This window comes from Ornithorhynchus anatinus, chromosome 1 (assembly GCF_004115215.2).
Source record: "Ornithorhynchus anatinus isolate Pmale09 chromosome 1, mOrnAna1.pri.v4, whole genome shotgun sequence".
In the NCBI taxonomy this organism is placed as follows: domain Eukaryota; kingdom Metazoa; phylum Chordata; class Mammalia; order Monotremata; family Ornithorhynchidae; genus Ornithorhynchus; species Ornithorhynchus anatinus.
In genome coordinates, this window is record NC_041728.1 from 73,496,437 (window position 1) to 73,508,445 (window position 12,009).

The following is a 12,009-nucleotide window of genomic DNA, read 5'->3' on the forward strand; positions in this document are numbered from 1 at the left end:
AAGTGATTTAAGAAATTTCACGCTCATAAGTATCTCTAAATCAAGTTTCTCTATCTAATGTCAGAGAATGACTCATTTTGCAACAAACCAGAAAATAAGAGGAAATTTATCCTGAAACAGATCTAGGAAAATTGCATTATGTATGTTTTTCTTTGGTACTGTGGTCTTTGGGATCTGCCCACAAGTAATAAATGAATTGGGAATAATGCAGTTTGTGGTCATGGTAACATTCAGGAGAGAGGGGAAGGAGACACCTACCATGAAAATGTGATTAAACATAGAAGATTATTTTCAAAAAATAAAATAAAATGAAATAAAAGTGCCAGAATTTTGATCCTGCTTCTAAGTTTCTTTATAAATCTTTATATTTGTTGACATCCTACCAGATTATGGATAGTCAATGTATAAATTTGGGGGCACTTTTCTTGCCTAAAATTGATATAAATAAAAACACATGTTTCTTTCCTTATTTGTGGCTAATTTTTCTATTTTGTGCATGTGAAGATATGACACTTAGTCTAGCCAATGCTAGTTTTACAATTCATTATGTAAAGACAGCATTTAAAAGCACTGGAGTTATTCATGCAGTTTTTTTATGCAGAAGGATGGACATAGGACAAAGGCAGTCCGGTAGAATATACTATTAAGATGAGCTTGTTCAGCACACCTTTTCTTCCATGTGATCATAAAGTGCTGAATTTTTAGGGCTTGCAAAGAATGAGATGCTACAACTGAAGAATCCATGAACAGAATAGTTGCAGCACTTTCTATTTTCCTTCCTAAATCATTCAGAAATAGCATGGAGCTTCCTCTGACTGTGACTTTGATTTGGTGACGTGAACATGTGGCCTAACAACAATTTCCCAATCCCATCACAGCTTCCCTGAGGGACTGTCTTGCTCTATATACTTCATTTTTGACCTGAATCCAAAGTCTGTTGCCATGCATGATACACCACTACATCTTCTTGGATGTACTAAAATAATCTCGTCTCCACCCTTTGTCTCTCCCCACTATACAAAGGGAGGGAAGTTGGCCCAGTGGCACTCTCCGTCCTGAGGTACTCCAGAGGAACCACTAGGGTCAAAGTTCATTCTCTCCTGCTCTTCCTGGAGTGTTTCCCTGCTTTCAGTCGAAACACCACTGGGCTATTTTTAGCCCAAAACAGGGGCTGTAGTGCAGGTGAACACTGGGTTTACAGCATCCAATTAGCTACTTCTCCACTACAAAGTAGAATGACCTGAGAAGCAGTGTAGAATATGGGCCTGGGAGTTAGGTGACCTGAGTTCTAATTCTAGCTCCACCACTTGCTTGCTTTGTCACTTCAGAAGATTTTCAAATTCTCTGTTCCTCAGTATCCTCAGATGTAGAATAGGGATTCAGTACCTACCTTCCTTCAGACTTGGGATCCCCATGTGGAACAGGGACCATTTCTGACCTGATTAGTACTTAGTATATAGCAAGCACTTTCATTCCATGATTATTAATATCATCATTAGATCACACACACTTGGTTTCTTTTGGACCTAATTCTCATCTCACTGCCAATCTCTTGCTCACATCCTCCCTTTTGCCTGGAACTCTCTTCTGCTTAACAACCATCTGACTATTGCTCTTCTCATCTTCAAAGCCCTTCTGAAATCATGTGTTTCAAGAAGTTTTTCCTGATTAACTTTTCATATTCCCAACCTATATCCTCTCTAAATGACATTTCAGCATTTCTACATCACTTAACTTATTCCCCTAGTTCACTTACGTAAATACTCCCTTCTTCCCCCTCCATGCCGCCACCTCTAGACTGTGAGCTCTAGACTACGAGCTTGTTGAGGGAAGGGAATATCTCTCTTTATTGCTATATTGTACTTTCCCAAGTGCTTAGTACAGTGCTCTGCACACAGTAAGTGCTCAATAAATATAAGTGAGTACAGTGCTCTGCACACAGTAAGTGCTCAATAAATATAAGTGAATGAATGAAATACCTTTATATATGACATGGCTCTCGACTCATCTCTCTCATTCCACCTACATATTCAATCTGTCAACAAATCCTGTTGGTTCTACCTTCACAACACTGTTAAAATCTTCCATTTCCTCTCCATCCAAACTGCTACCATGCTGATCCAAGTACTTATCCTGTCCGGTCTTAACTACTGCTTCTGCCTTTCCACTGATCTCCCAGCCTCCTGTCTCTTGCCTCTCTAGCCTATACTTTCCCATGCTGCAGGGATCATTTTTTCTAAAAAAACAATACAGCCCTTGGGTCCCCACTCTTCAAGAATCTCCAATGGCTTCCCGTTAAACATATGCATGAGATTTAAAGCACTGAATCAGCTCACCCTATCCTATCTCACTGATCTCCTATTATAGTCCACACACTTTACTTTTTTAGTGCCATCTTACTCACTGTGTCTGATATCACCTATCTGACCACCGACCCTTTTCCTACATTCCCTCCCCTCCTCTCTCCCCTGCCAACTCCCTCCTACTCCATCTATGCTAAACCACCACTCTCCCCACCTTCAAAGCATTATTAAAGTCACATCTCCTCCAAGTGGCCTCATTCCCCTATTAAGTCTTCTTTTCCCCAACTTGGTCTCTCTTTTGTGTCATCTATTCACTTGGATATGTGATCTATGGCCATTTGATAATAGTAATAATAATTATGGTATTTGCTAAGTGCTGTACTTATACTGTTCTAAGTGCTGGGGTAGATACAAGGTAATCAGGTTGACCCACGTGGGGCTCACACACTCAATCCCCATTTTACAGATGAAGTAACTGAGGCACAGAGAAGTTAAGTGGCTTGCCCCAGGTCACATAACAGACAAGTGGCTGAGCCAGGATTAGAACCCATGTCCTCTAACTCCCAAGCCCGTGCTCTTGCCACTAAGCTTTGTTGCTTCTCTATCTTCTGATATTCACCCAACCCTCAATCCCACAGCTTTTAGGTACATACCTTTAAACTATATACTATAAATTATTTATACTGTTGTCTCCCTCAGTAGACTGTATGGTCATCATGGGGAGGGAATGTCTCTGTTTATTCTGTTGCATTGTATTTTCTCAAGCACTTGGTCCAGTAGTTTGCACATAGTAATCAATCAATAAATCACATTGATTAATTTTTTTTAACTCTGCTTCCTTCTACATATAATTTATTTTAGTACTGTTATTCAGCTAGATAATAAGCTCCTTGAGAGCAGGGATCTTCCTTTTTGATGGCATTTGTTAAGTGCTCACTATGTTCCAGGCATGATATACTAAGTGCTGGAGTAAATACAAGCTAATTAGGTTGGACAAAGTCCATGCCCCACATGGAGACATTCCCACTTTAAAGATGCAGTAACTGAGGCACAGAGAAATGAAATGACTTGCTCAACATCATACAGTAGACAAGTGGTGGAGATGGGATTAGAACCCAGATGCTTCTGATTTCCAGGACCATGTTCTGTCCACTTGGCCACATTGCTTATCTAGCTTCATTGTACTCTACCAAGTACTTAGCACAGAGTAACTGCTCAATAAATACTACTGCTTGATTGCTTGGTGAAAGTAGGTGGGTGAGGATGTGGGGGACGGGTGGAAGAGGGGGCACAAGGGGAGTTGTTTATGTGCATGAACACGTGTGTCAGCAGTCATATGGCCACAGAGGATGCTCCTCATCCTGGGTAATTGTACCATTTTCCCAAATATTAATGTGGACCCACACAGGGATATTAGGATGAAAAAACAACTTGAAGTATTCAGCATATTTCTGAACAAAAGATTGCTTCTTTTAGGGCAGGAAGAGTGGGCTAGCCTAAACACACACTCCCACATCCAGAAGCAGTGACAAACACATGGGGTTGCTCCATATTTGGAAGGAGCAGTTCAATTCATGGTCAATCCACCCGGGCACATCCTGGGTTAGGCAGTCCCAGGAGGAGATTGGCCGGAAGCAGAGAGGGTGGAGCCAGGAAGTATTTTTTTAAGATTATTTACTGCTGCAGGCGCTAACCAATTCACTGACAGTGAGCCCCAAATTTAAAGAAACTAGGAGGGGGTTAAAGGGAGGCATTCCCCATTCCTCAAACTCAGGTATACAAAGGAGAATTTAGCCTCCCCAGAAACCTTCATGGGGATACCTCACATATATGATACTGAAAATAACCACTGTTGACTCAAAAACTGGAGATGCAATCTTACTTTCTTTCCAGTGGCTGCATCTGAAAGGGTACTTGAGAAAAGGTTGTGTGTGTAGCTTAGAATTTTGAAGGAGTTTTGTAGGAGCTGCTATGTGGGACTCCTATGTGTACTTCTTAAGATGATGATGATGGTATCTGCTAAGCACTTACTATGTGCCAAACACTGTTCTAAACACTGGAGTAGATACAAGGTAATTAGGTTGTCCCACCTGGAGCTCACAGTCTTAATTCCCATTTTACATAGGAGGGAACTGAGGCACAGAGAAGTCAAGTGATTTGCCCAAAATCACACAGTTGACTAGTGGCAGAACTGGGATTAAAACCCACGACCTCTGCATCCCAAGCCCATGATCTTTCCGCTAATCCATGCTGCTTCTCCACATGCTTTGTGTACATGGCAGGGCTTAAAAATCTTGAGGGCCTAATGATTTTCCCAAACACTCTGCCACGTTCAACATGGATATTTATCTAAATACGGACTACTGAATTCATTCTGAATCACCTGGGTGTGGATGCAAGTATGTATTTCTGTGATGTAGTTTCAAATGAATATTCATTTGTAATAGACCCGAGAGATTGTTGAAAATTCTTCCATTTAAAACAGCCTGTTTTTAATTCACTGACCTAGATGGTTACAGTCCCACACTGAATTCAAGTTTTATAAGAAACAGATGCTAAGGCAATATGACCAAACTTCAGAATGATGGCTACATTAAAGGCTTGTAGAAGGGGCTCAGAAATCAAGACCAAGTCGCCTTAGTACACCAAACTGAACTGTGGGTGAAACAGACTGGATATCATAATTACTCCACAAAAAAATACAGAAATATATGCAAGGACTTTAACTTTCATAAAGAACACACAACAGGTTACTAGATAAAGCTTCTAACAATATTCCAGTTCAATATTAAACTATATTTGATTCAAAATTACTTATAAATCAGTGGTATTTATTGATCACTAACTGTGTGTAGAGAAATGTACTAAGCACTTGGAAGCATATTATAATGATTAATAACTATAATTATGGTATTTATTAAATGCTTACTATGTGCCAGGCACTGTTCTAAGTGCTGGGGCAGATACAATCTACAATAGAGTTAGTAGATACAATTCCTACTCAAAGGAGCTTACAGTCTAGAGGGGGAAACAGACATTACAATTATTACTATTATTATTATATTAAATCAATAATAATAATTTAGGTATTTCTTAAGTGCTTACTATGTGCCAGGCACTGTACTAAGCATTGTACTGGACACAACATAATCAGGTTGGACACAGACTCTGTCCCACATGAGGTTCACAGTCAATTCCATTTTACAGATGAGGAAACTGAGGCTCAGAGACATTAAGCAACTTGCCCAAGGTCATAAAGCAGACAAGTGTCAAAACTAGTATTATTACCCAGGTCCTTCTGATTCCCAGGCCTCTGCTCTTTCCAAATGGGAGCGTGAAAGTATATCTAAACAAGTGCTGTAGAGCAAATATCCGGTGCTTAAGGGGTACAAATTCATGCATTATAGCTGATGCAGAAGGGAGGGTGAATAGGAAAAATGAGGAGTTAGTCAGGAAAGGACTTTTGGACAATAAGTGATTGTAATAAGGTTTTGAAGGTGGGGAAAGTGTAGTTTGTTGGAAATTATTGGGGAGGAAGTTCCAGGCCAGCCAGGAGGAGGATGTGGGTAAGGTGTGTGTGATGAGACAGAGGAGATAGAGAAACAGTGAGAAGGTTGGCGTTAGAGGGGCAAAGTGTGCAGGCAGGATTATAGTAGGAGATCAGCAACGTAAGGTAGGAGGAGAAGAGTTATATTACTAAGTCACCGTTTGACTATCATATATGAGTTCAATCTCATGAAGTTATTAAATAAATATAGTTTAAGGGCTTCTGGCCGCAAATCTAATTTAAGTGAAAAATATTACTTTATTTCCAAGATGTTAGATTGGGCCTCAAGCCCAGGATTTTCTTTGGAGGTGATAGTTCAAGAATACAACATGGAGATTATTTCTGACAAGGTAGAACCCTCTCTATTGATACAATTCCAAAGTCCCCAACATCTAGGTATACATACTTTCCAATTCTATGAAGATGCCAGGCCCAACCAACAGCCTGACATACCATCTGATCTCTCTCCCCTTCTCCTCTTCCCTGAACAGTAATTAGGGACAGGGAGTAGCTAGGAAAACATGATTCTAGGAAGCAACCACTTAAGCCCATCAAGACTTCTCCATCGATTTACAAGAAAAGAATGTTGTGAAGTCACCCTGGGAATGGAGATCTTCTCATTTCCACAGGAGACAGAATCTCTGGCCTGATAGCACTCATTGCAAGTCCCTTCCTTCCCTCACCATAGTGAAAAATGTTACACTTTGTGTTGCTATCTTACAGGCTAATCAGTGTTGTCACTTCAGCTCAAGCTGAATTCCCTTAAGCAACGTGGCTAAGTGGAAAGAGCCCGGGCTTGGGAGTCCGAGGTCATGGATTTGAATCCTGGCTCTGCCACTTGTCAGCTGTGTGACTGTGGGCAAGTCACTTCATTTCTCTGTGCCTCAGTTACCCCATCTGTAAAATGGGGATAGAGACTGTGAGCCTCATGTGGGACAACCTGATTACCCTGTATCTACCCCAGCGCTTACAATGGTGCTCTGCACATAGTTAGTGCTTAACAATACCAATCATACAGCCTCACACTATCCTAACTGACCCATTTTCTTTCACAGGAAAAACTGATTAACTAGGCATATCCATCCTATTCTCCAGGTCTAAATAGGCTACACTGAAGATATTTTATAAATACCTTGAAACCAGGACTCCCAGGGAACCCATCCTTTCCGTTTCTTCCAGTTTCCCCCTATAGCAACGAAGAGTGCACTCATATTAGTATGCATTAACACGTTGCTTTAACAATACTGTGGGGAGGTAATCTTTCTGTATAACTTACAGCACGTCCAGGTAGACCTGGAAATCCAGGATCACCCTTCTCACCTTTTGCCCCCTGTAAAAGATGAAACTTAGTATTAGTCATTATATTTTGTAAAAAATAACCAAATCACCCAATCAGGATGATTCATAATTAACTGCTTCTTAGGGCTCAATAGCCATGTACTAAGAGCCCAGTACAGTGTATGCTCAGCTCAACATTATCATTAGAGTTCAAAATACTGACTATTCAATAAACATACTTATTTATACATTAAGGAATCAAAGGGAGTTTGGAATTTTTAAGGAAAGAAAAAACAGGATTCCAGACCTCGCTCATCTTATTGCGCATATCTAGGGAAGCAGCATGGCGTAAGGGAAAGAGCAAAGGCCCGGGAGTTAGGGGACCTGGATTCTAATTCCAGCTCTGCCATTTGTCTGCTATGCAACTTTGGGCAAATCACTTAACTTCTCTGTGCTCCATTTTTCTTACCTGCAAAATGGAGTTTAATACCTGTTCTCACCCCTCCTTACTCTGTATGTTCCATGTGTGACCTGATCATCTTGTATCTACCCCAGTGTTAAGCACAGTGCTTGAAATATAGTAAGTGCTTAAATATTATTATTATTATTATTATGAGATCTCTGCTTGCATTAGAAATGGACAGATTTGAGAGCCAATATTAAGAAAATGTAAAGGTTCTAACCATACCCTAATCAAACAGCCACACAGAATTTATTTTTATTTAAAATAAACTATCACACACATCTTATTTGTCCCTAAGAGGTAGAGGGATATAAGAAATTGATATCAGGACAGATATCAGTTGGATTATATTGTGCTGGAGAGAAAGTGAAGCTTCCTTCTATGATTTATACTTTCCTTTTTCCCGTAAAATCCTGGCAATCCTTTCTCTCCTTTGGGGCCCTTTTCACCCTAGGAAACAAAATATGGGAAAAATAATTTATTTGAAATAGAATATCAATTGCTATTATGTCTAAATTACTAGCAATATTCAATTCAGTTAATTTATAAATTATGACCATCTACAATGCCTAATACTCATTTGCTGAAGATTGTGATAGAAAGAGGCTGGAGCAGTAAGCTCCAAGAAAATTAGTTTTTAACATTAAAATGGCATATGGATTTTGGAGATGGGTATGAGGGGAAATGAAAACAAACATATCCATTCATTCAATCATATTTTTTGAGCGCTTATACAGCGTGCAGAGCACTGTAGTAAGTGCTTGGAATGTACAATTCATCAACAGATAAAGACAATCCCTGACCAATAATGGGCTCACAGTCTAAAAGGGGAAGAATAATAACTAAGAAATAATACTGGAGGGCAGAAAAGAAAACTTCAAAGATGACAGAGACTATACCTCTACATTCAAGGAATTCGTTCATTTGATTCAACAAACATTAATACAATGATATATAACTGAATCAATACCATAGTTAAAGTGTACAAATACCACTGATTTTTAAGATTAGTGAATTTAATGAGATGTAAACTATGAGTGGAATATTGATTCAGGTTCTGGAAATGTTGCAAATTCCATCAATCATTCATTCACTGGTACTTATTCATCCCGTTCATATAGATCACAACACTGAATATTTGGAAGAGAACACTAGGATTAGAAGGCATCATTCCTGCCTTAAAAGTGTTTACAATTGAACTATTCCAAAGGCTAACAGAGAAACACTGGCAAAAACATTTGATTTCTTTAACCTTTGATGCCGGCATTCCATGCAGGCCAGGAAATCCAGGATGTCCTTGCTCACCCTGAAACATAAAGTTATATTAAATGAAAATAGCCCCAAACCCTTATAGACTCCATCTATGAATCTACATAAATTTCATAATATACCCCTCCAACTCAGAGCCATGATTTCAAGCTTCTAAAATTTTAGACTCACTGAATTATTGGCCAGATTTTCTTAAAACCTATTGGGATGAAATTTAAATAAATAATTTAAATACATTTAGGTAGAAGAAAACCCATTTTTCCATTAAGTATCTATTCATTTGATTGAATTAAAGTCTCCCATGGGAAAATATTTATCATTCTATTCTTTTAAGTCCTGGTTACACTACAACAATGTCTTTATGAAAAGAGCCCTGAGGGTGGGTATAGAAATACCCAATAGAGCTCTGCTAGATGGATCATCATAAAGTCCCTATGTGAAAGAAAAGGCACAAGAAATACAAACTCCAGAGAGAGAGAAAGAGAGAGAGAGTTTTCTGGTTTATGCAGAAAGAGGAATTCAGCTACTAATGGGTGCCAAAAGAAGAATTCTTTGGTAGGTATCTATTTGTGTAGATATCCCAAATATAAATTCAATGAGGGGCCCTCTAGACTGTAAGCTGGTTATGGGCAGGAAAGTGCCTGCTAATTCTGTTTTATTGTACTCTCCCAAGAACTCAGTACAATGCTTAGCACATAGTAAGCTTTCAAACGCCATTGTTCAATTAAGGGCTCAGAGGAATAGGACTCAGTCACTAATCCACTCTGAAGCCGCTCTGAACAGTTGCTGCCTCTGCAGTTATCTGGATTACTTTTTTTTACCCAAAGCTGTTTGGTTTGCTGATGTTATTAGTTGTAATAATGAAAACTACCCTTCAATACTCCCAAAGTGAACTAAGGAAGGGGCAGATTTTTTTTTTTTAAGCTTACTTATCAGGAACCATATATACCAGAACCTCTAAGGTTCCCACTCTAAGAGACATCTTTTCCCATATGGAGTTCCACTAACTCATATAATGTTCACTTCAAAAAGTAATTTTTTTGGCTAAATCTAAATTGTAAAACACTTGCAAACCATTTAAAGCCAAAAGGAAAATAATTAACATCCCCAGGCAACTGGGCAGATTTCTAAATCTATAAAAAGCCTTACCCTTTTTCTTGGTTTTTTAAGATTTACTCCCCAATGTTTCCATGCTAATCTGCAACAAAAAGGTTGAACCTGCAAATCCATCTTTAACTTGGTGGAAAGCAAGTCTGCTAACATTTTCATAGTTACGTTGCTATTATTATTTCAAATGAGTAGTTATTTTATCCTGTTTAAGCTTGGCCATGGGATTGCAAGAAGTATATAATGAATGTATTTCATTAGAAAGTTGGAAAGATCTTTCTCTCAGAAAAGTACATGGTGAAATATTTTAAACAATTCTTGTTGTAATAGCTTAACCAAACATTGGCAGCTTTTACAAGTGATAAGGAATATTAACTTGAAATAACACGTAAATATTTCACACTAACAATGAACAACATATTTTGCCAACCAAACCACAGATGTGACCAAAAGTAACCAAAAACATATTTTTCAATTGAAACAAAACCCTGCATACATAGATCTTTCTGTAAAATTCAAATTGAAAAAAAATTAACAAAGCATTTTACATCTGAATCACAAGTAAGATCTGGTGAAATTTATTTTTTGTTAGACAGCAAAGTCACAGCTTGCTTTAAAATCCTTCCACAGGAGTATTGCAGGAAAGCAAGCTGGGGTATTATCCCTAGACCTGTACCCAGAAGCTACTGAGACACCTTTTCCATTGCTAGTAGTGGGAAAGCCCCATCCCACTGAGTTCTGGGCCAACTTCTCCTTTGGGGAAGTTTAGGTTTTTATCAGTCAGGCTACTGTGCAGTTAATAATAATAATAATAATTATGCTATTTGTTAAGCACTTACTATATGCCAAACACTGTTCTAAGCACTGGGATAAGGTAATCAGGTTGTCCAAGAGGTTGTGTTTTACCACAGTCTTAATCTCCATTTTACAGACGAGGTAGCTGAGGGTCAGAGAAGTTAAGTGGCTTGCCCAAGGTCACACAGCAGGCACGTGGCAGAGTAGGGATTAGAACCCATGACCTCTGACTCCCAAGCCCATGCTCTTTCCACTAAGGCACACTGCTTCTACTGATATTTCCCACTGCTCCTTCTAGCTTGAGCTAAGGTCACAGAGCAAAGTGCTGGAGCCATAGCCTCTGACTCCCAAGCCCGTGCTCTTTGCACTGAGCCACTTGTCTATGTGGCTTTGGGCAAGTCACTTCACTTCTCTGAGCTTCAGTTACCTCACCTGTAAAATGGAGATTAAGACTGTGAGCCCCATGTGGGACAGGGTCTGTGTCCAAACTGATTACCTCCTATCTACCCTAGTGCTTATAACAGGGCCTGGCATAAACTAAGCACTTAAATACCATAAAATAAAACAAAAAAGATCAGCGATGAGGCTGATACAATGGCTACCTGTGAGTCGAACTTTAAAGTCTGAGGTTCCATAAGTGGACTAGACCTTCCGGGCCTTTTCCCAAAATATTGTTATCATAAAACATACACACACACACATTTGGGCCACTGTAATAATTTTGGTATTTGTTAAGCACTATGTGCTAAGCACTGTTCTAAGTACTGGACAGATACAAGGTGATCACGTTATCCCACGTAGGGCTCACAGTCTTCCCTACCTTTGAGCATCCCCTGCTTCCATAACCACCCTTAATTCTACAGAAAAGCAGATTTTTAAAAATAACTATCCCTACTAGTCCCAGGCTGAAGCAAATTAAGGCTATACAATAAGATAGTATAGTTATATACCTTGTTATAATAGTTTAAAACTTACTAGATACCCAAGAAAAAATCAGAGCTATTTGAATACATGAGACTTTATAAGGTTTTGTGAGTGGACTAAGCTTCCCAGGACTATTCCTGAAATAAAACATGTTCAAAATTGTACATCAAATTGCACACACACACACACACACACACACACACACACACACAAAGAGAGAGAGAGAGAGGAGGGAGAGAGAGAGATTGGGGCCATTAGATGCTTACACATCCTTCTGCTTTCACAGGCACTCTTTTTTTTTTTTTTTTTTTAACCATCCCTGT

General features: G+C 39.1%; 1 protein-coding gene across 2 annotated transcripts in view; it reads right to left on the minus strand.

The window, feature by feature from the left end:
- The window catches only part of COL21A1 (collagen type XXI alpha 1 chain), a 111,508-nt gene that overhangs the window by 43,963 nt on the left and 55,536 nt on the right, over positions 1 to 12,009 (minus strand). For both annotated transcript variants that reach the window (XM_029074220.2, XM_029074226.2), the window contains 4 exons: positions 8,844 to 8,897; positions 7,988 to 8,041; positions 7,127 to 7,180; positions 6,983 to 7,036 (listed from right to left, as the gene is read on the minus strand). In XM_029074220.2, coding sequence (XP_028930053.1) covers positions 6,983 to 7,036; positions 7,127 to 7,180; positions 7,988 to 8,041; positions 8,844 to 8,897 — 216 coding nt within the window. The remainder of the gene's footprint in view (positions 1 to 6,982; positions 7,037 to 7,126; positions 7,181 to 7,987; positions 8,042 to 8,843; positions 8,898 to 12,009) is intronic.